The 24,173-nt window shown below is 43.9% G+C and overlaps 5 protein-coding genes across 7 annotated transcripts; 1 reads left to right on the top strand and 4 right to left on the bottom strand.

The window, feature by feature from the left end:
- Nucleotides 1-519: 519 nt before the first annotated feature.
- On the bottom strand, nucleotides 520-2,430 carry LOC127760554 (berberine bridge enzyme-like Cyn d 4). The gene is made up of 2 exons (XM_052284834.1): nucleotides 1,820-2,430; nucleotides 520-1,735 (listed from the first exon to the last, which is right to left on the bottom strand). Exon 2 carries the CDS (start codon nucleotides 1,696-1,698, stop codon nucleotides 1,270-1,272), a length of 429 nt encoding a protein of 142 aa, XP_052140794.1. The 5' UTR covers nucleotides 1,699-1,735; nucleotides 1,820-2,430; the 3' UTR covers nucleotides 520-1,269.
- An 847-nt stretch (nucleotides 2,431-3,277) lies between these two features.
- Nucleotides 3,278-4,655, bottom strand: LOC127760553 (pentatricopeptide repeat-containing protein At4g36680, mitochondrial-like). The gene has a single exon (XM_052284833.1). It carries the CDS (start codon nucleotides 4,593-4,595, stop codon nucleotides 3,459-3,461), a length of 1,137 nt encoding a protein of 378 aa, XP_052140793.1. The 5' UTR covers nucleotides 4,596-4,655; the 3' UTR covers nucleotides 3,278-3,458.
- An 801-nt stretch (nucleotides 4,656-5,456) lies between these two features.
- LOC127763779 (uncharacterized) lies at nucleotides 5,457-8,303 on the bottom strand. Its single transcript, XM_052288578.1, has 7 exons — nucleotides 8,151-8,303; nucleotides 7,897-8,055; nucleotides 7,367-7,449; nucleotides 6,878-7,036; nucleotides 6,277-6,387; nucleotides 6,105-6,171; nucleotides 5,457-6,000 (listed from the first exon to the last, which is right to left on the bottom strand). The coding sequence occupies exons 2-7, from the start codon at nucleotides 8,042-8,044 to the stop codon at nucleotides 5,732-5,734; spliced, it is 837 nt and encodes a 278-aa protein (XP_052144538.1). The 5' UTR covers nucleotides 8,045-8,055; nucleotides 8,151-8,303; the 3' UTR covers nucleotides 5,457-5,731.
- Nucleotides 8,304-10,718: 2,415 nt separating this feature from the next.
- Nucleotides 10,719-17,213, top strand: LOC127786142 (zinc finger CCCH domain-containing protein 8). Of its 2 annotated transcripts, none has more exons than XM_052313483.1 (12): nucleotides 10,719-11,003; nucleotides 12,113-12,354; nucleotides 13,532-13,585; nucleotides 13,658-13,756; nucleotides 13,849-13,908; nucleotides 13,992-14,210; nucleotides 14,535-14,572; nucleotides 14,675-14,721; nucleotides 15,971-16,086; nucleotides 16,168-16,221; nucleotides 16,331-16,477; nucleotides 16,823-17,213. In XM_052313483.1, exons 1-12 carry the CDS (start codon nucleotides 10,814-10,816, stop codon nucleotides 16,940-16,942), a joined length of 1,386 nt encoding a protein of 461 aa, XP_052169443.1. In that variant the 5' UTR covers nucleotides 10,719-10,813; the 3' UTR covers nucleotides 16,943-17,213. The 2 variants fall into 2 exon arrangements, with proteins under 2 accessions (XP_052169443.1, XP_052169436.1); XM_052313476.1 differs by having other exon boundaries at nucleotides 13,529-13,585.
- Nucleotides 17,214-20,847: 3,634 nt separating this feature from the next.
- Nucleotides 20,848-22,999, bottom strand: LOC127759912 (uncharacterized). Of its 2 annotated transcripts, XR_008015026.1 has the most exons (3): nucleotides 22,270-22,999; nucleotides 21,680-21,736; nucleotides 20,848-21,415 (listed from the first exon to the last, which is right to left on the bottom strand). XR_008015026.1 is itself a non-coding variant. In XM_052284126.1 (2 exons), the coding sequence occupies exons 1-2, from the start codon at nucleotides 22,937-22,939 to the stop codon at nucleotides 21,681-21,683; spliced, it is 726 nt and encodes a 241-aa protein (XP_052140086.1). In that variant the 5' UTR covers nucleotides 22,940-22,999; the 3' UTR covers nucleotides 20,848-21,680. The 2 variants fall into 2 exon arrangements, 1 of the variants encoding a protein (XP_052140086.1); XM_052284126.1 differs by having other exon boundaries at nucleotides 20,848-21,736.
- Nucleotides 23,000-24,173: the final 1,174 nt, after the last annotated feature.

Below are 24,173 nucleotides of genomic sequence, written 5' to 3'. Positions count from 1 at the left end.
TGCAAGATACAAAAGGTTAGGGAAGAGGTAGGTGATGCAGAAGAACAACTTGCAGATGATAGTGCTCCTATGGATAAATGGAAGGAGCCTGAAGATTACGAGGCCATTGATAGCTTCACTCAACTGTTGACAGTAAGTTAGTTTACAAATCTAGAGGAGATAATGTTTAGAAAAATCTTACTTATTTTTGTTTTTTTTACAGTGACCAATCACAGATGATGGTTTTACTGAAGAGCTTGTGTCCTGGTGAAGTACTTATGTTTTTTAGTCATTTTGCAAGCAAGAAAACAAGTCTGTCCTGGACAAGTTAGTTTGTATGCATGTTCAGTTGTGCTCTTCTTTTTTTTGGCATTTTGCAAGCAAGCAAAAAAGTCTGCCCTGGAGAAGTTAGTTTATAAGCATGTTCAGATCTGCTCACAAATTGACAGCACAACAGTCAGGTTTAGCCTTCTTTTGCCATTTTGCAAGCAAACATTCTGGAACCAAATCTGTATATGTATAAAAACTCAGCCATCACATATGTTCAATGCAGCAACAGCAACACAAGTGACATTCTTGATTCTTCTGCTATAATGAATCAATCTCTTTTGCCATACCAAATTGACAAACACATCCAATATCAATTCATATAATTTCTCAATCAGTTTTGAGCCACATTATGAATTCAAATCAATTTACAACATCAATTCATATCATTTCTCAATCTCACTCTTGGCTTCTCAAGCTGCTACAGTGGCTTTGCCGTCGCACTCCTACAGATGCCCATGGTGGTGGTGGCCGCCCTTCCTCCTGCGGTGGTGTGAGCTTGGCAGCAGCAGCAGCCCTCCCTCCCACGGTGGCGCGGCAGTGGCCCATGGTGGTGGCCTCGAACCAGGAGGCGTTGAGGCCGACGTCGTCGACGGAGACGGCAGACCTCGACATCCATGGAGGGGCAGCAGAGTTCCCGCACGGGGAGGACGCGGGGCTGAGGGTAGGCGAGAGCGTCGCGGCTGAGGGTACCTACTCCACTCGCGCCAGCGCCGGTGGACAGGAGGCGACGAGCGGCGCCGAGAGGTGGTCGGCGCAGGAGGCGGTCGCTGGCGTTTCATTTTCCCTGCTCTGTTTCATTTTCTAGTTCATTTTCGCTGCTCTGTTTTTCCCCTTCGGCCTCCGCAACTGACAACTGGGCCGAACGCTGGACAGCTACTGGGCCGAAGGACGACGAAAAAGGAAATCGCGCCGTCGCCGTAGGATTCGGAATGGACGCTGATGAAGCGAAGTACATCCCTCTTAAGATCTGTTTCCGGAGGAGACCGGTGGGGGAGGCGGGAGTCCAGCGGCGCCGATGCGGCAGACGGCGCGCGTGGCCCCCGCCTTGGTGCGCGGCACTCCCCTCGCCGCGTCCACCCGCACCGCCTGGAGCGCGGCGACGTCGACGACGGCGAAACGTGCTGCCCCCTCGCCGTTGCCGGACGGCCGGAGCGAGCAGTACGAGAGGCCCTCGTAGTCGTGCCCGCCGCTGCGCGCGCGGACGGTGAGGCCGTGGTCGCGGCAGCAGACGACGTAGGCGCGCACCTCGTCAGCGGTGACCGGCGTGAGCACCAGCACAGGGCGGAGCGTCCGCGGCGAGGCGATTTGCACTAGATTAGCACTGTATGCTGAACATAGCACAAGACAACAAATACAGCAGGCTAGGAGCACCCTCAGCAACCTGAGCATCCAAACCCGATCTGTCTATGCCATCGATCTCCCAATCCTGCAACCAGACCATAACAACATCAATTCAGGAAAGTTGGAAACTCCAAGCAGCATCACTAAACATATAAGTTGCTAGCTCTACCTCCTGCTCCAGCGACATGGCCGTCTCGTCATGAGCGTAGACTACGATAGCAAGCGGGCCACGCCGAGGGGGGCGCGGGGCGGGGTACCAGAGGAAGCCGCGGCTGTCGTCTCGCCACCGCGCGGAACACAGCGAGGCGAGCAGCGAGAAGTGGTGGAGGAGAGGGAGGCGCGAGCGGCTTGGCTCCATGGTCATCTTGCTCGCGGTCGCGGCCGGAGCTTTGCTCAGCTTTGGCCTTGGCGGCCGTCTTGGCTTTGGACCTGGCCGCCGTCGCCTTCTTCTCCTCGGCAGCCTCCCTCACTGAACGGCGAACTCGTCCGCCGCGCTCGCCCGTCTCTGCTTCGCTGCCCGCAGCCCGGCCGCCAAGGGCGTCGTCGGCGCCAAGAGGAAGAGGACCCCGCGCCCCTCCGCCGCCGCTAAGAAGCCGCGTCGTCGGCGGCGGCGGCGTCGGCCAAGTGGGAGAAGAAGGCGCGCAGTTCCCCCCTCGCCCCGCCCGCGCCAAGAGGGCGATGAAGGCTGCCCCCCGCGAAGCCGATGCAGCCGCCCAAATCCATCCGCGCGGGCCCGCCGCCGCCGGACTCCCGCCTCCCCCACCGGCCTCCTCCCGGACCTCCCCACCCGCCGGCTGTCGCTGTTCTGCTGGTGAGAAAAGAAGAGGAGAGAGGGAGAGAGGTGGAGAGGGGTGAAGAGGAGGCTGGCACGTGGGACCCACGCTGAGTCAGCTGCCACATCGGATAAAATCGGAGTCAAAACCACCGAGGGATCTACTTTGCACTAGTTTTATAAGTTGAGAGATGTGTTGTATCCAGTTTTAACTGTGGTTCGAGGACGATTTTGTAACTCGATGACAAGTTGAGGGACCTTCGGTGTACTTTTTCCGGAAAACAATGTGCAGCTTATGCTAAAAAGCAAGATATCCTAACATGCGCTTAAAGGTGAGAAACATGGCGCATTTCCTCTAATAGAAAACTCATTATCACTCACATCGTCAACAACTTGTAATTATGCGTCGATTGCGTAAGCTTTTGCCATCTTCCTCTCTAATGTAGGCACAAAACTAAACTTACCGTGCCAAGTTCGAGGATGGGAGATGTGTTTAACCTAAGAACGAACTAATACTCACTCCAACCCAGCCGTAAATGACAATCTAGTATCGAATTTGACAGTAATCTAGAATCCTAGTACTATCGAATTTGACAGTAACAATAGTCTGGACAACGAGCCTATCTAATCCGGTCGTAAATCGATTGTACATTTTAGAGCGTGGACAGGGAGCCTATCTAATCCGGTCAAGTATATTTTAGTGCGGATGGAGTAGCTTTTTCTGCATGATTTGATCAAATTGGCAATTACCAAATAGCCAGCAGCATCCAAAAGTATTTGTGAGTGAAATTAGTGGAAACAAAACAAAGCCATCAGATGTAGAAACAAGATCAATCATTACAACGAGACATCACATTAAAGAAGTTTTATGGTGTGATTCAAGAAGCTAGTTTGACAAAATTTGAGTGATTCTCGCATCCTCAGAATCTGCTTCTTATTGATCCAGCCCTAAAATCCGAAACCATTATATGGTCTTCGTATTACCACGAATGCAAATTTGCTAAAACCACGAACACGACCAAATTACTGCGAGAGCTCACGCGGCAGTGGTCGTCGTCGTCGCCGGCGGCTGCTCGTCGTCCTCCCCTTCGACATCGCCCTCCTCATCCTCGCCGGCGATCCCGGCCAACTCCTCGAGATCCTTCCACGGGCCGTCGAAGCGGTCGGGGAACTTCTTGCGCAGCCCGATCACCACCCGCCTCGCCGCCCGCCCCTTGCCGGCCTCCTTGAGGCCTCGCACCAGAACGCGCGCTGTCCCGAGGTCGGCCAGCTTCCTCCGCTTCACCGCCTCGTAGAACACGTCGTCCGCCTCCGACCACCGCCCCGCCTTGCACAGCGCGGCCACCACGCAGGTGTACGTCGCGCAGTCCGGCGCCGACTTGCCCTCCGCCGCGGCGGAGGCGCTACCCTTCTCCAGCCTCTTGTACACCTCCATCATCTCGTCCACCCTCCCGTGCCGCGCCATCGCGCGCATCAGCCCGTTGTGGGAGACGATGTCCGGCTGGAGGCCGGCGTCCTCGCGCATGGCGCGGATCAGCTCCTTGACCTCCTCCACCGTGCCGGTGGCGGCCTTGTAGGTGATCCTGACGTTGTGGGCGGCGGCGTCGGGGACGATGCCGTGGTCCTCGACCATCTCGCGCCACAGCTGCTCGGCGCGGTGGGGCTTGCGCTGCTTGTAGTAGGAGTCGATGACGCTGGTGAAGAGCTGGAGGGACGGCGGCGGCGACTCCCGCTGGAGGAGGTGGAGCGCGGAGTCGGCGCCGGTGGCGATGCAGAGGGCCTTGGCGTGGATGCCCTCCGTGGCGTCGTCGCGCGGGACGGAGGGGTGCGCCGCAAGGAGGGTGGGGACGAGGCCCACGAGGCGGTGGCGGCGGAGGAGCGGGGCCAGGAGCGCGTTGAGGTGCGCGGCGGTTGGGTTCCGGATGGTGGCGAGGAGTGCGGAGGCGCGGTCGGGGAGGCCCACCGAGGAGAGGGCGGAGACCGCCGCGACGGAGTGGGACGCCAGGTGCGGCGCGAGGGCGGCGTCGATGTCGGCGAGGCGGCCCGCGCGGGCGAGGCTGCGGAGGTGGCCAATCGAGACGGGGAGCTCGGCGGCGGATCCGGCCCCGGCGCCGCCGGCGACGGTGGAGAGGAGGCGGCGGGCCGAGGCGGAGAATACGGCGGCGGTGGCCATGGCTGGGAACCGGATCGACCTCTGGTTTGGTACTAGGGTTTAGGCACCGCGACTCTTCCGGGTTTTGCCAAATTTTGGCAAATTTTATTGCGAGTTGAGCGAATTTTGAGGCCTGGGAGGAGGCGGGCCCGCGTTGGAGGCCTGGAGTCTATTTTGCGGCCCAAATATTGTAGCCTTGCGTTTACAGATTGAGAAAATTCAAGAAATGCTATTGACAAGCGCACAATTCTAAGAAATTTAAGTACAAGTTTCATAAAATGTCATTGTATAAGTGAATTTGTTCCAAAAATACCATCACCGTTAGGGTTCTGTTAGCATGATTTTGTTAGCATCCATTCATTAAGTGTTATAGGATAAACAATGCATTTAACGATGCAAGATGGAAATGACCCTAACGGCGATGATAGTTCTGGGACAAGGTCGTTTATACGATATCATTTCATGAAACTCGCACTCATTCGATGACATTTGTAGGACTTTGACGTTTGTCAATGACATTTCTTGGGTTTTCTCTTATATATTTGTGTAGGAAATTTTGTATTCAATTCAGTGGATCAAAAGTGACCGTTTGCTTGAACAAAGTCAGTCATCGTACTAGTGAAATTGATTCGATGGACTGAAATTCAACTGAATCTTTTCCGGTAACTGTTGTAGTTTGATGTCATGTAAATTGGTCAACGGCTTTCTTGGAATGAAGGAATTTTATAGGAATTAGTTGTTTCATCAAAATTTCCCGCGAAAATTCCTCTTTTCCAAAGGAGCCCGAAACTGGCACACCATATTCCATGAACCGAGATCAACGGAATTAACAAATCTGACTTGTGATTATAACAATAGTTTAACTTTGAATACGGATCTTCAGCGAAGACAACTATAAAAATAGGCAGGCCGAACAAAACATCAGAGGTGACATTATTCATTCTGAGTAGAATCGTGGGCAATGCCACAGTTTCCTATGCTTCATGAGACAAATTTCATACAGATGAAACAAACAGAACAAAGACAGGCCTGACAAATGAGACCTTTGAATTCATTCTTGAGAGAGCTACAATTGTTCTTGGGTAAATTTCAGCATATGCGGCTACTCACCGCTTCAAGGCCAATGAAGGCAGACATCCTGCAAATGGGAAGCCATGCTACGCAGCAGCACCAGCCTCCTCTTTCCTCTTGCGAGCCCACCTCGGGCTAACCTCGATAAGACGGTGCGGCATTAGCTGCTTCTCCTTTCTGGTCAGCTTCTTATAGTTGCTGACTCTGAGTTTCGCGATCTTTGCCTCTTCCTCAGCGGTAGCCTCTCGAACCACTACTGTCAGTCTGCACCTCGGTCTCACCATGACGCCACACCGCCCTTTGGCATGGTAGGACAACCTCTTCAGGTAAAGTCCTTTCCCAACAAAAGCCTCTTCTGTGGTATGATAGGTAAGTGGAAAGAAAGGAATGAGATTGAAACCATTACGAATGACTATTGGAGGGACTAAGGGGGAGATGGATGTTGTCTTAAGGTCTTACCCACAATAAGTTTATCAGGATCCAGTCCGTGATTGTGAGCTGCATTGGCACGAGCAGAATGAATCACCTGCAGTGATTGATAGAAAGGAATGATCATGAAAAATATTGGTCACACCTGACCCTATCTACCACAAGGAGCAGTTGCAGGACAAAATTTTGTTAACTACAGAACCTGATATACAGTTTTTGCAGCCCTTTTAACTGTCACTTGCAACTGCAACAGGGCATCTTCCACACGCATTCCTCGAACCAGCTTTGCTACCAGATTCACCTTCTTGGGGCTCTAAAACAGCCAAAAAGGGAAAATAGAGAGATGAGCATCTATTGATGATAGTAGTAAAAGAATATGTGCACTAAACAAGATAAAGAAAGTCTGTGCTACACTACTATCTCGATATATTGATAACCTACATGAACATATGCTTACTCTAATCAAGCAGGATCATAACTAGGAAACAGCTCAGTGAACACTACAATTGTACCAACTATATAACATTAAGTTATGAATGAGAAGCTAAAAACATATACTAAACAATACCTGCAGCTTCTAAAAAAGGGGCATCAGACATTGAAATGTTGCTGCTTTCATTATGTTACTTTTAAATGTGCTTTGCCACTAACCATTGAAAGTCTCATTTAAACATGTTAGAGGATACATAAAAGAGTTAATGCAGCAAAGGCATGACACACTGCACGTTCAAACTTTCACTGCTGGTGACAGCATATGTAATCACTTTAGGGGGAAATATAGTTAGTATTTCATTGTTCTTCACCTGCTTGATATCCTTCTTGATGGCTTGGACCTTCAGCCGCTTAACAACTGCTCCCTTTTTGTCAGTTTGTTCTCCATCACCAAGTGGAGGTGTCAAAGGAGAAGAAACAGGAACCATAGCATCATCTGCAGCAAGCAGGTTCCTTGTGGTAGATATTCCCTACAGAAAAAAAAAAGAAGAGCCAAATACCCATGTAAATAAGAGTGTGACCGAAGTTCAGTTAATTTAATTTTCTGTCAAACACGGAACAAGCAAAATATATTCCATTACAAAGCAACGCAATGTGATCATATATACATGTGGCTCCAATATGGAACAGACACAAAATCAGCTACTTATTGAGGTGCTCTTCAAAATTCAATCAGTGTCATACATAGGCAATTGTAAAAGGATTGATTTAGTTCTAACAGGAGATCAACTTGTAGAGATAAGAAATGTAAAAGCAAAAGAAGATGAAGTAGCATGGCCACATGGGGAAGAGTGCATTACAGCATTGCGGATCAGCTGATGGAAGTTCAGCACGACTCCCCTGGATGCAAAAGCTTGTGCCCTCAAAAGGTTTGCATATTGGCCTACATGGTGGCAGTCATTGTTAGCACGTAACGAGAATATCAAGACCAAAATGTTCTCGCTATACTAATTACTGAAATAAAGAGAAGAGCTTTAAGCAAAATGAAATTATGCATTCAGCCATTCCCCCCAAATACATAGTCTTGACAGCACGCCATATCATTTCAAATTATATCAGAGCTTATAAAAAGAACTGATAATACCAAAGCTACAAGTACCAATGCGGAGTGCGACTGATAAAAAACACATACTGAAGGGTGTAATAACAACTGAATCCAAAATTAATACTAGAGTTTAACAGAAACAACGCGATTTATCCTAAAAAAATCAGCATTCTTATCAACATCAACTATAAATCACCTAAAGTCTGTACTTCTGATGAGCATTCGGATCATGTATAAGTTCAAAACTAAATAAAAGCTAAGACCTAGAGACAAACGGGCACGCACCCAAGCCAAACGGAGCATTCACGCCGCCACTGCTGCCGCTATAGCTGGCAGCGAACACACGGCCGTCCTGCTTCGCCGCCGCCTCCGCCGCCGCGCTGAGCCGGCGAAGAACGACACGAGCGCCGCCCGCCGCCCGCCAGCCCACCATGGCCAAAGAACCTGCGACAACGTCCACACCCACCACAAAATGTAACGAAAAAAGAAGAAGAAAACAAGATGCGTCGGGATACTAGGGGTGAGAATAAACAGGCTACCTGATCTCCTCCTCGGGCGCTTTCAGCTCCCGGAGAGAGAGGGGGGATACGGCGGCTGCGGCGGAGAAGGGAGGGGAGGGAAGAGACGGCGGCGGCAGCGTGGGTTTTGGGGGGAGTCGGGGGATCAGCGGGCGGCGGCAGGGCGAGTAGGCTGTGCTATCATGGGCCTGGAAAACGGTTTGTTGGGCCTTGTTATCATATTACAATTTACAATTAATTTTACGAATAAATATGTTAATATTTTTATATAAAACAAACATGTTAGCAAAAATATATTCAGTATTAGATTTACTTAAACTAATTTAGGGTTGTAAATGTTGTAAACTTGGACAGATTTTAAAATGTTTCACTTTTAAAGAAAAATCAAAACGTTATAATATATAAAATGGAACAAATATTCTTTTTTGTCCTTGCATTATTTACAAAATCAATGTTATTAAAATATGTGTTTATTTAATAGCGGATGCACTAAAAAGTATCTTGAGTGTGCATTAACTATGCGCATTCATAGCAAAACTTTTACAGTCTAGTTATATCGTCCTCAAAACCTAACAGGCTCAATAGGGGTATTTGACGATGGTTGCCCTCATAGTTAAAAATTTACTACTTTGAGTCACGTTTTAGCTATAACACACTCTTAGTGTAGTATAGTAATTTCATATTTAATCGGCCAATTTTACATATATTTTGTGGAATTAAGTTTCTTAATCAAGCTTCCTCGCTAAAAATTTGAGCCACTAGGATACGAATGGTTATATATCTCAACGTTTAGCCAGAAACTGGAAAGTGGCTACATCAAAACATTGCATTGGTTTGTTATGTTGTGTCACGCTATGTTTCTATTTTAAATTGGTGTAGAAAAATGAATCTATAGTCCTTGTAGTTTTTTTTAGATCATAGTAATTTTTAAGAAAAAATATGCCATATATTGATTGAGTGGTGGATCCAAGATAAAATTGTAAATGTGTCATAGCCAGAGTGTGACCAATAACACATGGCACAATTCAAAAACCACATTGCAACAATTCTGCAAATAAGATGCTACGCAAAATTTGCATGAAAAGTCTTACATTTATTTAGCATGTCATAATTATTAAAATAACATTTTACAGTCTTATTAATTTATCCTATCAAGCCTCGAATAAATTAGCAAAATAAAACTCAACTTGTGAACATAGCTCATTTGAACAAGGATAGAATTGTCTTTATTTTCATCCACTAAACCCACATACTTAACGAGAATACGAAAGATATGAAACAACATAAAATTGGAGATTTTGGAGTACCAACTTGGCTTAGCTTCACACCATTCTCAGCCCATTGTCACTATCTTTATACAATAAACTGGTGATGAGGAGTCGAGCTCATCTTCTTACCTCCAACCCTTATGATGTCGCCACTTTTTGCCATCGATTAGCCATCGCTCAGAGCACAAGATCAAAATTTTTTATGTACCAGTATTCGAGAATATCATCTAACTAGATAGACACTAGTACTATAGTACTCCCTCCATCCCAAAATATAGGGCGCACCTGTATTTTTTCTCAAATCCCACAATATAAGGCGGCACCTCCTCGGCAGCCGTTTAAACGCATGCAAGCATTGAAGTTTTGCTCGTTCCAATACATATGCATGCAAGCATTCAAGACTTACCTCCTCAACTCCCGTTTACAGCACATGCAACATATGCTGATGAGTTTGGTTAGTTAAAAATGCTTCTCTCTCCCAGCACTACGCGCGAGCCTTTCTTCTCAATAATAAATCTTGCTCTTACCATGGTGGCCGACGATGGTGTTAACAGAGCATACTGCACGGGAGGAGTTCCAGATGCGAAACCATGCGAGGCGGCAGGTTGGCGAGTCGATGGTCGCAAGCACTATATGTATGCGGCAGTAGGCACAGATGGAGTTCGACCGCGCGTGCTCGCTCTGTATCCACGCCGTCCGCATGCGGCGGCAAGTACAAGTAGAGCTCAGCCGTGCCCAAGTGCTCTGCGACGACGCCGTCGACATGCGGCAATAGGCGTAGATGGATCTCGCCTGTTGATGGCGCCTTCCAAATCTCCGATCAAACTGACATGCATGGCACTAATTTTAGTTGATGCTTTCCGAATTTTCATAGTCAGCGGGCATGGCCGAGGATTAACGCGCGCGCGTGGACAAGCATGAGCGATCGAGAAGTCTCACAAACGCACGAAAATAGGACGTGGGATATGGGATACGCGCGCGAAAATAAAGCGTGGGACGGGCTACTCGCTGTGAAGGCCGAGGGTGCGCGTGAATCGAAGCGTTGCGCGTTGGGACAAGCAAGACATGTACGCATTCTTGGTCTCCGCGTCCAGGGCAGGTACGCTCTATATTTTGGGATAGAAAGAATATATTAGAGTACTATTGTTTACATCTCACCATAAATTAGTTTGACCGAGGACCAAAAGCATGTGCATCATATAAGAAAGTAAAGTGCAAACCTAGAATGAAAAAAAAAAGAGAGGAGAGATCTCATGAAAGAGAGCGGCGTGCGGACAACTAGGCGTGACACTGAAGTGGCGTGCGAATCCACTTGCTCTCTCTCTCTCACACACACACGCACGCACCGCGAGCGCAAGCCGGCAACCACCGTCCGCGAAAACCCTAGCCGCGTCGGCGGCGTCGGGGGGAGCGTCGATGTCGGACCCCTTCTACCCGCACGGCCACGGCGGCGCCGCGGGCGGCGAGGGCGCGGCCGCGGCGGGGTACTCGTCCTACGAGGTCGACCTCATCGCGGCCCGCTACGGCGGCCGCCCGCTCGCCAACCCTTCCTCGGCCGCCGCCGACCTCGACGCGCGGCTGGCCGGTGCGAGGCGATCCATGGGAGGTGAGAGCCAGCTCCCCTTCATCATCTGCCCTTGTGTCCGTTGACGGGTGTGGTTCCCTTTGGATGATGCTCACTGATTCGAGAATCGTATAGGTGCACGGATTGGTTGATAAAGCGTGTTCTGTTATTTCGAGAGTTGATTACGTTTGCTATGGCGGCTTGTTGTCGGTGTTAGGCTGACAAGAAAGAGGAGGAGGGGGGATTCTTTGCAGCATTTAGTGCAGATCATTTCATTTTGTTGGTAGAGAGAATTGTGGCTGGGTTCTGTTACCTTGTATTATATCCCAACACGTACGATTTACTTCGTTTTACCGCAAGATGCGCTCCATTTGGATATTTAATTTCAATTGGAATGTAGCGGAGAATGGCTACGTGGAAATCATAGCATAATTTAGCACTAACCAATCCCCATGCCTGTCTCGTGGTCGGTCGGTTTTAAATTATTAAAAATGGCTGAGGCTGAGGCAAGTAAGGTTGAACTGTTTTGTTCCTGTGTGATGGAAGCGTTTCAGGATCACTAACCTATCCTCTCCATTGCGGGAGCCATGTTAAAGTTGTGTGGTCGACTGAAATGAAATGCCCCTACAGTTTTTTGCAACATACAGCAAAAGCATGTATGGATTAGTGGATATGCCTAGAGAACATTATTAAATCTATGGGAATTGGTCCCACATTTCATGCATCTGACACCACAAAGTTAGAGCTTTGGCTCCACCACTGATCTTCTTCACTAGCTTCTCAGTCGGAGAAGCTTCTGATAGATCTTCTTTGAGTAGGTTGAGCTTAGTTGTTTTCATTGACATGCTTCTGTTGCTCGTCCAACTTGGAGGAAGTTACTTGGTAGTCCTTTGGACTTGGTGTGCTTCTAGCAGTGAGAGCTTTGTGCAGTTTGTCATTTTACCATCATGATAGTTTCTCAATCCTTGGTTAACTGGACTTGTCTTGTTTTCTTATGTAGTGCACTAGTGCAGTAATCAGTTGTCATCCTTGATCCTTTTCTCTATACTACTATTACTATTATTACTACCTATTCACTATTACTATTATCCTTGCTTTTGTTCTTGTCTAATACATGTAGCTTATAAAGTTCTTTTGTATATCTACTATAGTTCTCTATCATCAGCCAATTATGGGAAGCCATAGTACTGTTGAACAGATTGAGGCTTTGTATTCTTCAAATACTATGACCAAACGCCCTAGGCTTGAAAGCAGCCTTCCTATATATCCACAGCGACCGGGGGAAAAGGACTGTGCCTTCTATATGATGACCCGAACCTGTAAATTCGGAGGTTCCTGCAAATTTGACCATCCACAATGGGTTCCAGAGGGTGGGATTCCAAATTGGAAAGAGGTGATCACCTGTCAATGTTATTATTTATAGAGGTCTATATTTTATAGTAATGTATATTATAATACTATTTTTAAGGTGTATATGTTACTTTGAAAACCAAAAGTGTATTACTGTTAGCATCGCTAGTAGCAAAAAGGAAAGAAAGAATCTAAGAGTGCAGGTGGTGTTAATTATGTGTGTTTCTTGAACCTTAGAAGAAAGAATTTAGGAATCAAAGCTTTCATTAATTGGATTGACAGTACTTAAGTGAAAAACAGTTGTGACAGGAAACCGGATATTTTGGACAAAAAAAATTATTGTGTGAACTAAACATTTGTGGCATATATTTGTCTGCTCCTGTTGCTGCATTGCTTTAGCATCTGCTGTTTGAAGCATTGGATAACACGCTGATCTTGTATAAGGGCTATATTGGCAATTCGTGTCAACACCATGTTTTTTGGTACCTTACAGCACTAGGAGTCCAGCCAAGATTTGTGAGTAGGACTATCCCAAGTGTGAATTTCACAATAAAGACATGGAATTGATATTCTTTGTTGATCATGTGGCTTATATATTTGAGCTTAGGGGTGGCTCTTGTTCTTGCATATGTCAGTGTTAAGCACTGTTTGGTTACTCTATGACATATAATTTCTTTGCAGTTGCAACTGCATACATCTGCTTAGTTTTCCTTTTATGGAGAATATATAGTTTGATCTGGCTGAAGCAATGAAGCATGCTGTGACTCATCTGACAAATGTATTGCTGGTGTGGGACTCAGGGTGTACCGGCATTGCAGTGTCTTAGAGGAACTTGTTTTCTTGTAGACCAATCAGCAAACATTTGCACACTTGCCTTTAAACATTTCTCTTCACAGTCATAGGTTTAATAGTAGTTGGCTTTTAATCTTTTGATGAATGCCCATCTGTACATCAAGTCTTCAACTGCCAATAAACATCGGAATTGAGTGTTTTGGGGGGTTGGGTATATAGTTATAAAAAAGACACGACTACAGTTTTCAGTAGATATATTTTTTCTAGACCACTTTTAATAAAATGCTCTGGCTCTGGTTAATTACCTTATGCAATTTGGTGTTTTTAAGGTTTCCGAAATATTTATTGTGATGTTTGTGGTTGTAATTGTGTCTTCTTATCCTCCAAATTCATCCCTTCTGGTTTGCTTTCTTAAAACTTCTTAGCAGGCTGCAAATGTTGAAGAATCCTATCCAGAACAACAAGGGGAACCAGATTGTCCTGTAAGCAGTTCATAGCCCTATTTTAGAATCAATATGACAAATATGCTCATAATGTTGTTCTTGATGATGCAGTTTTTTATGAAGACTGGTAAATGCAAGTTTGGATCGAAATGCAAGTTCAATCATCCAAAGGAAAAGGTTAATGCATTAGCGTCTGGAAAAACCAATGATGTAAGTTGTTTCCATTTACTTACTAAACTACTAACATGTCATCATCTCAACCGCTCAGGTCTCAACCTGTATGCTCTTTTATGAAATTGCAGAAGCATCTAATTGCTGATAGTTCTATCTTACCAGTGAGGCCTTCTGAGCCACTTTGTTCTGTAAGAAGCTACTGCACCTTCTTTTCCTTTTTGTATGGCATCAAGCTTAAAAACCGATTTTCAGTTGTGCTTTTGTACCTCAGTTTTATGCAAAAACAGGCAAATGCAAATTTCGTGCAATGTGTAAGTTCAATCATCCCAAGGATATTGAAATACCTTCAAGTCAAAATGAACCCAAAAGTGCAGTGACTGTTGAAGGAGAAACGGATATTGGTTCAGCAGCTGATTCAGTTTCAGCGAAGATGCAAACTCCAGTTGCTGCTGCGCAAGAGTTTAACTCTAAAGGGCTGCCTATGAGACCAGTATGTCCTTATCAAGTGCCTGATAACTTTGTTTCATTCGTAAACCATTTTGAGAAGACCTGTGAATTATGTAATGCAAGATAACGATGTTGAGGATGCTCTATGCTTAGATTCCGCACATCTGTATTTTGTACTCAATTCCTGGTACATGGTTTTGGTACATAATTCCTCTCAACAAGTTCTGTTTTTTGGGGTATTGATAAGACTGAAATTTTTATCAATATACTGGTGTATATAGTGAAATCTTTTTGTCTATTTACATGATTCTAGGTGAAATACCTTTTGCTTGTTTTGTTTAATACCTTCTCTTCTCCTTCATGGCAGGGTGAAGTTGATTGTCCTTTTTACATGAAGATGGGCAGGTATCCCCTTAAGCAGAATAACACTATTTTCTGTTGGCTTTGGCACTTCTGCATGAGTTTGGAGATACTTGGAATCTCACATTTCCTTTTGTCCCTCTACAGTTGCAAGTTCGGTTCTACTTGTCGATTCAACCATCCTGATCGTCTAGGTTTGTCACTCATGGTCACAACTAACCATATTCACAAAGTTAAATTTATCATGACATGAATTTGAGGTAGTTAAGATCCTTTTGGCCTTCTTCCACTTCTCAGAAGGAGCGTGGCAACCATCATCTAGCTGCTCGTCTATTTAATAGCATAATTTAACTTGCAATTTGCCCTGGTTGGATAGAGCACTTATGTAATAGCCTTGTACTCCTCTTTTTCATAATATTAGTGCATTTTCTTTAGGATCATTTTTTTCATAATATTTTGCAGAAATCAAGGGTGTACTTGTGGCATAGTTTCCACTCGGTTGCACCCCCTACTTCTCTGCTGTAAAAGAGCTTGAGTGGTGGTGGTTGTGTTATCAGTTCTAGTATTTTTATCTGTTTTTCAACAATTAGTTTGTTAGTTCTCAGATACGTTGTTAGGCTTATCTGTTGGAGATATAGTTTGTGAGCTGATGCATTGGCTGAACTTATCTGTTTATGTGGCTATGAAAAAGGATCTCTACAACCCTTAGTTGGCAGCAAGGAATAAACAAGTTTATTTACCTCTACTTCTATTTCTCCCTGTTTTATCTGATCCATCCAGACTCCTGTCTTCCTTCTAATCTGTTATTATCCACCAAACCTCAGCTTATTCATCCCAAGTCCATGTGGCAGTACAATAGAAATTGGTATCTGTTGCCATTAACCTTTTCTTATGCCGCTGCATGGTTTCTTATACTGCGAGGCAGAAGGAATACAATGCATTAAAGAATAAGAGAAGGAATGAATTCATTCTCTAGGTACCTTCAAGGTTCTTAAAATTCATTAGTTCAAGTATGGGGCAATGTAAAGCTACTTATATCTGATGTAAATATTATGAAATGAATAAATGATCAGATCTTGTTATGAGTTGCAGCACGGTTGACTGGAATACTGAAGACATTAGACAAATACTAACCAGGTTTTACTAACTTTTTCTTTTCTTCTTTTTGGACACATTATTTTTAAGACCGTGTCCTTTCTACTGTACCTTTAAAGCCAAAACAAGCAGAGAACTTGCCATATGAACCAAACAAGCTTGTATTGTATTCAACATTCAAAACTGTCCATGCCTTGAACTTAACACCTTCAATCTGATAGCCGCACTCTTCTGCCATATCTGTTATTGCATCTAAATTAAACAAGTTTGATAGTGTTCATGATTCTTACATGAATTGAATCTTATGACTCGACATGTATTCTTATGGTAATTTGGTGCTCAATGCAGTTTTAAATTTTCCACTTCCACTGGGTCAAACCATTCTCCCTACTCCGGAATCCATGCTGCTAAATTCATCTGCAAACTTCATGCAAGGCTTTGATTTTCATGCGGCACACATGCCTGTAAGAGTAAACAAAGGAAATTAAAGTTGGAAATAGGTGCTGTGAGATACACAAGTTGATATGCTCTTTTGTAAAATGCAGGTTGGACCTGGGCCAGTCACCTATCCCCAGAGGCCTGGAGCAACTGTTTGTGATGTATGACAGTCTCTTCGCTATGAATTATTAACTAGCTGATTGATATCAACTACTTTACGCATATAGTCTGGGTGTGCCTCTACAGCGTTATGCTCTTTTCTTAATGCAGTTCTACATGAAGACAGGATTTTGCAAGTTTGCTGACCGATGCAAGTTTCACCACCCAATTGATCGTTCTGCTCCCGATCCCTCTGCAAACTGGGAGCCTGCTGAGGAGTCTGTGCAGCTTACTCTTGCTGGCCTACCAAGAAGAGAGGTAACATTTCAAAGCTTGTCGGTAATACCTTGGCTACTCCGCTCGTTCCAATGATCTTACTATTTTTGGGCTGCAGTCCTTTCAATTTTTACATATGTTCTCCCGTTAGCATTGATCTTGATGATATAGTAAGCTGCATATCGTAACCGTCACCCTGCATATTGTAACGATCTTAATGATGTTCCTTGGATTGCTTTTTTCATCATCATATAAGAAGAGGTGTTATCACTTGTTCACCCTTTCATCTAGCTACATAGATGCATTCTCGGAATGTAGTCATGCATGAATATCCTCCTGGATAGCATTTGTTTTGATGCCTAAACTAATGCATATGCTGATATGCAGGATGCCGTGGTATGTGCCTTCTACATGAAGACTGGCGTGTGCAAGTTTGGTATGCAGTGCAAGTTCGACCACCCACCCCCTCAGGAGGCTATCGCCAAGGTGTCGAATTCAGGGAGCTGAGAAGAGAGACAAATATATTGACGCAAGGCCGAATTAAATCCATGCCTTATTCATTCCTCGCATATGAATTAAACATGAAACCGCACTACTTGGGTAGGTATGTCGTCTTTGTAGATCTCTGTGGCATCTGATGTATTCCCTGTTATTTAGTGGTTTTAGCTGATGCATTTTGAGTATATGCACCTTTCGGTTTGGGCGTTCATGTGCAGGTGACATCATATGCTATAGTATTTTTTTATTGACTTTGTTGAGCATATCTAACTAAAATATATACTACCTCTGTTGTCAAAAAGGATACTAAAATATATACTCTTTGAATGTGTGCAACCAAACCTTGAATCTTAAATCATTAATAGTCGGGAAAAAAAGGATTTAAAATGTGAGTATTTAATTAGTAGATTTGTTATGAACAACTCTTTCATATTATATTTCTATAAATATATATTATTGAGAAAGTAATGGTAAAACACGTGCATTGTCAAAACGTTATTCTTTTAGAGGTATAGTAATTTTCAAGGTGACGTTGGAGACCGTGGAGAATATGTAGAACAAAGAAGAAAAGGAAGTTGGCAGTAGATTATTGGTAAATGCACTAGTATCATTGAACAACAATTTTTTTATTCCTATGAAAATAGAATGAATCTATGTGGTTTCTTTTTTAATTGTTCGTTCCAAATTAGACCTACTATGCGTTCATGTGGACGTCTTCATTCTTTCACTGCTCCCAAGAGCAAATTTAATAGGATAGTCGATTTCTAGTTATAAAATTTAGCACATCATCTACAACCATAATCTAGTAGCTTATAGGTTAAAAGAAAAATCTGGTCGCTCACCTATATAATAGTTATCTATAGATTTAATATTTTTTTTTCTCATAAAGCTTGTTAGAGTTTTTACTTTAGCTGGTTATAAATATGTAAGACTAAGGTGGTGTTTGGATCTAGGACTAAACTTTAACCCCTATCATATCGGATGAATTTGGAGTATTAAACATAGACTACTTATAAAACTAATTACATAAATGAGAACTAATTCGCGTGACAAATTTTTTAAGCCTAATTAATCTATAATTAGCGCATGTCTAATGTAACATCACATAGGCTAATCATGGATTAATTAGGCTCATTAAATTCATCTCGTGAATTAGTCCAGGGTTATAGAATGAGTTTTATTAATAATCTACATTTAATATTTATAATTAATGTCTAAACATTCGATGTGATAGGGACTATTCGATGTGATAGGGACTGACAAGTTTAACTCCCATCTAAATAGGGTCTAATACGCATCTCCCTTTTTTCTCTATTCTCAAACTCGACACAAATCTGATGCGATAACTCCTAGACATACTTTACTCTCTCTAAAGCTTTCTTTACCGTCGACGGCCATTGTCCGAGCTCGAGTCACCTTCGAAGGCTAAGGCTGCGGCCATTTTCTCGGTGCGGGCACACGGCGTGCGGTGCAGGCGCAGCCGGTACACGCGTACGGGCACCGGCTTCGCCTTGCACCCCAAGTGGCGCCTTTACATCCCACGGCGTCGGGCCGAGAGCCTATAACGCGTGGCAGCCTTGCAATCGCCTGGTCGGGCCGAGAGCCTATAACGCGTGGCGACGCCGTTCGTTTGCCTGGCTGCCTGCCCGTTGGTTGCGCCGCGTGGCCGGCCCGGTCGGCGGCTGCATCTGGCGATCATCCCCTGTGCTGTGCTGGCTACTGAACTGGATGTGACGTCACCGGCACTGTGTGGCAGTTATTAAAGAGGGCGTCCTTTCTGTTCTCGCTTTATGGACGAGCGATGGCGAAGATGATGACGATGGAAACGGTCATGGATGGATCGAGCGTTTTTGGACAGTGACCTTTTGAGCCATGGACGCGCGTACGATCGATCCAAGGCTCACCGATGATGAGCCATAGATCGAAACTAGATAGAGTGGAAAACAGGTGTATTATGATTTAATAAAGCAGAAGATGAAAATGTAGCTATTTTGAAACAAATAAGACAAATAAGGAAAAACAATGATGGTCTTATTTTGGAAGGAGGTATTAGTTGTAAATAGCCACAATGCTAGCGTGGGCCTTTGATGTGATTTACACATGTTATTCACTCGGGCTTTAGAAATTCACGCGTCCATCGTTATCATGGTATTAAGTTTCTCCGCTAAGAATTCTGTACAATAACCATAATCTGTGTATCCACCATGTAGCAACCTCTCGGGCTTGCTAGTGGACGACTTACAAAATTTTCGTGTTATCACCATAGAGATTGAACTTAGCATTTTTTTAAAAAAATATTAAATGTTTGTCCATCTTTCCCTATAAAAGTTCACGGGTGTTGTAAAGTCGTAGTGTGTGTTGTGCTTCATTTTATCTTGAAAAAGACTATTTTTTATATGATTTGTTTTTTCTTAGTCTTGGCGAGAAAGATCTCCCTATAGTTGTCTTTAGCTTGCTATATAGGTTTACTAGTGGCTATGCTATTTGTTCACGTGCTTTACACTATATTGCATCCCTAATCTATAGTTGCATTTGGTTTGTTTTGTTCAGTTCACATTCCTTTTGAAAAGGATGGCTCTATGCTCTCTTTTTTTTTTTAAAAAAAAAGAACTCATGTGTTTTATGCTATATGGAAGTTTAGAAACAAAGAGTGGCTCTATGCTTTTGTTCTATATATGAGCCTATTTGGTAAAGTTCCAACTTCTAAATTTAGTTACAGGAGTTGGATCTAGAGTGGAGTTGTGGAGCTGCCTAAATCTAGCTCCACATCTCTAGTTCATTTTGTGAGAGAGCTCCATCCAGCTCCGCTGCTATTTTAGGTGGAACTGAAACTGTTTGGCTGAGCTCTAGCTCCAGGAGAGGTCGAGGTGGAGCTGGAGCTGTGCCAAACGGACCCTATATATCATCCTGACGATGTACTGGTGATTTTTCCCTGAACTATGTCTTAATTATATAACAAAGTGTTTAAATGGTTTTAAAAATATATATATAGTAGACCTAGGGCCTGACTAGTGACCACCCTGATGAACATGCCACAATGTTGGTGTTTAAAGATGTTGTTAGCAAACTGTAAGCGGAACTTATCCTATATACACAAGCTTTCTTATATACATACCGTACACACCAGCTAACAAATTTTACCAAAAATTTTGAAAAAAAATTATACGTGTACTTTTGTTACTACTATATCTCGTAAAGTCCCATCCTTGAATTCAACACACACACACACACACATATATATAGGGATGCGCTAAACCGCACCTAGGGTGCGTTATAATTAAACTACTCCCCTCACAAACCCCACCCACCCTCCTCCCCTACCCCCACCCCACCCCCCCTCCACCCACCAACCCGCACCTTTACCACCCCTCCCATTCGCACATTTTCTCCGTCCCGCACCTTTCCCTCCCCTCCAGTTCGCACATTTTCTCTTCCCACGTCCTTCTCTCAGTAAAAGATTTACTCACAGTTGATTTGTTCTTTCAGTAAATGTATTACTCACACATCCATCTATTAGTAAATGATTTACTCTCAGTTTATTTCTTCTTTCATCTTTCAGTAAATGTGTTACTCCTGGGTAGTTCTCAACCCTTATCTCACACCTGATTTTTCTTCCCACGTCATTTTCTCAGTAAATGTTTTACTCTCAGTTGTTTCATTGTGTTAGTATAAATGGATTACTCACAGGTAGTTCTCACTCCTTATCTTAGTAAATTTATTACTTAGTAAATAGATTCTCATCCCTTATCACAGGTAGTTCTTAGCCCTTCTGTTAGATTACTCCTTACATTAAAATTTTGCTCCAATGTTCTATCACTAAATAAACTACACTCAAGTTAGAAGTAAAAACTTTTGATATAGCAACATATATTAGTCCAGTCTTCTCTCAGTAAATGAATTACTTTGTGCTTTTCTTCATCCACCTTCCTTGAGTAAATAAATTACTCTTAGACTGCAGGAGCAAAACATTTATGCACATCCGACAAATGTTTGAACGGATTTAGAATTACAACGGCTGTCTGATCACACACGCAATGTGATACATTTGTAGAATGCACAAAAACAAATAAAAAATTACAACACCACCAACAATGATGGATATGGCCGGCACCAGACTCAGTCACCTCCTTGCCGACGCTGCTGCTAGTCCTATGCCATGCCGCATAATAATCTTTATGGCCCTGCTCGTGTGTCCTTACCAGTGTCTCCAATAGGTGGTTTCAACGAGAAGTCTCGATTTACATTCAGTATGACTCTAAATGACACAGATTAGAAGCCAATAAAATAGAAAGTGCCTAGCATGTAGAGATCACTGTTAGTCACTTTCAGGACATCAAAAAATTAGCACATTTTAATAAAAATCCTCTTCTTGATGTACCCCTTGAAGCTGTCAATTGGAGCAGTAGGATTGGCTCATCAACATGCCATCAACCCGTGCCTCAAATACAGTATCCCACATTGCACCTATTGAAAATATACAAACTTGAAAATAACAGGATTATTCCAGATATCAAGTCCAAGATCCATCAAGATTTAGCATAACAGTGGTCTATACATGAAGAATATAATGAGGCACAGCTGAATACAAAGCAATGTGAATTTGGAATATTATAGGCATTGTTTCAGTCTTTCACCTTGATTTTTTCCCCACTCATTAAAGATATATGACAGTAACACCACATATGCAAGAACTAAGTTATTTTTGTTAGTATAAAAAATTATGAAACAGTTTATTGTTTCACATACCTCAGGAACACATATATGTTACTGCGAAGTGGAGCACACCATGACCCGATCGAAGCACTGTTGGGCAAATACGTAGATACAAGAAGAATAGCAATAAGAGCCTCAACATTATATAAAGTATTAAGAAATGAAAGAAAATTAAGAATGGAAACGTCCTTGTAATTAGTATGTAGTACATCGAAAAAGATCACAAACCTGTATATTCATATCTCAAAATCAAAATCATATGGCTAACTGATTCAGTGAAGGATAAAAGGAAATTCATTTGTACTGCTCTACTGAACCAGGGAATTTCAGAAAAATTGTTACCCGATCAACAATGCTCAAATGAACTACAAAATTTCAGATACTAGTACCATATCTGCTAATCGCGTGGCTGACTGATCTAGTGATGTTCTGTTGAACTAATTCAAAATTGCAGAAAACTGCTGGCTAATCAACTGATAGCTCTGCTACATTGAAAATTTTCAGAAACTGCAAGCTTATCGACAATATTGTCAGACGTAACCAACTAGCATCAGGCAGCAGAAACAGATTAGCATCACAAAATTGTTGCGTTTGTCAGAAACTTAACGATAATCCAAGCATACCATCTGAACTTCGCTGCCTTCTGCAAGCCACTTTGGCTGATGATGAGGATGCCTCAATCAAATGAGGAGGCCGGCATGGCGTCATCGGCTGGGGAGAGGATGGGCCTTCGGATCCAGAAGGCAGGCATGCCTCTCTCTTGGACATCAGCCTCCACAATCCTCTTTCTCCCCGGCCACCGTGTGGGGCTGTGATGAGCCGACAACTGGGTGAGGGGCTACAGCTGCTCGTCGCCGCCCTCCTTTCCAGACAGGATCTGAGTAAATGAGAACACGAGTTTGCAGGAGATGGGAAAGCATCGCCACTGCTTGCCGTCAGAGTGTTTGTGCCGCAGCTCCTCCGGCACGGCGGCCGCCTCCATCCCCATCCCCCATCCCCCGCGGCATCACACCCTGTCGCCGGCGCCGGCGCGGCGGACGCGCGGACGGAGAATGAGACGCGCCCCCATTTGGGGTTCCGGCCGGGGCCACGCCGGAAAAGAAGAGGAACAAGAAGAACAAGAAGAGGAAAGATACCCTCGAGGCGTCGCTCGTTGTTGTCCGCCCACCTCCCCTCGGCTCTGACCTCCGGCGGCTGCGGCGGCGACTCCTTTCCACCCGTCGCTGGCCGATTTCGCCGTTCTCCCGCTGCCTGCCGCTGGAGGACGCCGACGCCGCTCCCTTGGCCGCCCATTCCCAGATCCTAAAAATTCGGGGTATAACCGTACAAAGCAGGTGTAAAGAAAATGGCTAATATGTGCGGGAAGTAACAACATTACTATAGGGTAAATGCATATTCATACAGTAATCATTTTACTATCAGTACTACAAGAAATGTGTGGGGGAGCGGGGTGGGGGTGGGGGTGGGGGTGGGGGGTGTGGGTTGTGTTTTAATACAACGCACCCCATCTGTGTGTGTGTGTGTCTATATATATATATATATATATATATATATATATATATATATATATATATATATATATAAAAGAGAGAAAAGCAAATTCTAACATATTTATAACCTTAAAACTGTTAGAATTTTTATCTTTTTTAGGCTGAAGTATAATGAATTTGAGATTAAGACATTACACATAAGTGTAATATTATTGGAAGTACATGTACAATTTGTTCCAGAATTTTTGGTAAAATTTATTAGTTGTTGGCACGGTATGTACACGGAAATATTGTGTGCATATAATATATTCTTCAGCAAAGCACGTTGGTTTCATTTAGCCTCTAAACAGTTTGTAAATCTGCCACCGCCAAATTACAATGCTATGTGCAGAGAGAAGCAAAGGGATCAACCACCTATATCTGGTATCAGGCCCATCATCAAGGAGGGTTGATTTATTTTGTTGGCATTATGTATTGTGGTTGATGCCATTGCCATGTCAGACACATCATTAGCATCAACAATGACATTTATGCAATGTTTGACTTAGTCAGCCAACCGAACTATAAGATGGGAATGATGGTGTTCGTGACGAAAATATCAATGCAATTGCTCTCTAACCAACAATGCCTCTTTTAAATTACGAGACTCGTCATATGCATTCGGTATATAATGGAGTACTCTCTCCATTCACAATTGAAGTATAAGCTTTTCTAACGATATGCATTTTTCAATCTGGCCAAAAATTGGTTCGGCCTTGTTTTTGAGAAAATTCGACAGAATAATTTGATCGTGGTTGATTTGGTTCAATCTTCTGTTTTACGGGAAAAAAACAAATCACAACAAAATATCAAGATAGCGTCAATTGTAGCAGTTCTAACTTCCAACTCAACACAAGAATAAGATAGCTACTTGAACTTCTTTTCCAATTCCAATTAATTCTGTCATTTTGACTAAACGAGGATGATAGATGAATTAATTCAGGTTAGTAGATGAGCTCTTGATCGGTAAGTTCGTTTGTTTTTCCATCTCGCACATT

The sequence above is a fragment of the Oryza glaberrima genome, chromosome 1 (genome assembly GCF_000147395.1).
Source record: "Oryza glaberrima chromosome 1, OglaRS2, whole genome shotgun sequence".
Lineage (NCBI taxonomy): Eukaryota > Viridiplantae > Streptophyta > Magnoliopsida > Poales > Poaceae > Oryza > Oryza glaberrima.
Note: the sequence above shows the minus strand (reverse complement) of the source record. Positions and strands in the feature narration are given on the sequence as shown.

Bases quoted from the DNA above. Each gene is read 5' to 3' on its own strand.
- LOC127760554 (XM_052284834.1), bottom strand. From the start codon at position 1,698: ATGCTCAGGTTGCTGAGGGTGCTCCTAGCCTGCTGTATTTGTTGTCTT.
- LOC127760553 (XM_052284833.1), bottom strand. From the start codon at position 4,595: ATGGCCACCGCCGCCGTATTCTCCGCCTCGGCCCGCCGCCTCCTCTCC.
- LOC127763779 (XM_052288578.1), bottom strand. From the start codon at position 8,044: ATGGTGGGCTGGCGGGCGGCGGGCGGCGCTCGTGTCGTTCTTCGCCGG. The intron at 7,450-7,896 runs GTGCGTGCCCGT...GCCACCATGTAG, and splicing joins GAATGCTCCGTTTGGCTTGG to GCCAATATGCAAACCTTTTG. The intron at 6,388-6,877 runs GTGAAGAACAAT...TGGCTGTTTTAG, and splicing joins TCAAGAAGGATATCAAGCAG to AGCCCCAAGAAGGTGAATCT.
- LOC127786142 (XM_052313476.1), top strand. From the start codon at position 10,814: ATGTCGGACCCCTTCTACCCGCACGGCCACGGCGGCGCCGCGGGCGGC. The intron at 16,222-16,330 runs GTATGACAGTCT...TTCTTAATGCAG, and splicing joins CTGGAGCAACTGTTTGTGAT to TTCTACATGAAGACAGGATT. The intron at 16,478-16,822 runs GTAACATTTCAA...GCTGATATGCAG, and splicing joins CTGGCCTACCAAGAAGAGAG to GATGCCGTGGTATGTGCCTT.
- LOC127759912 (XM_052284126.1), bottom strand. From the start codon at position 22,939: ATGGGCGGCCAAGGGAGCGGCGTCGGCGTCCTCCAGCGGCAGGCAGCG. The intron at 21,737-22,269 runs GTATGCTTGGAT...TTTGCCCAACAG, and splicing joins AAGGCAGCGAAGTTCAGATG to TGCTTCGATCGGGTCATGGT.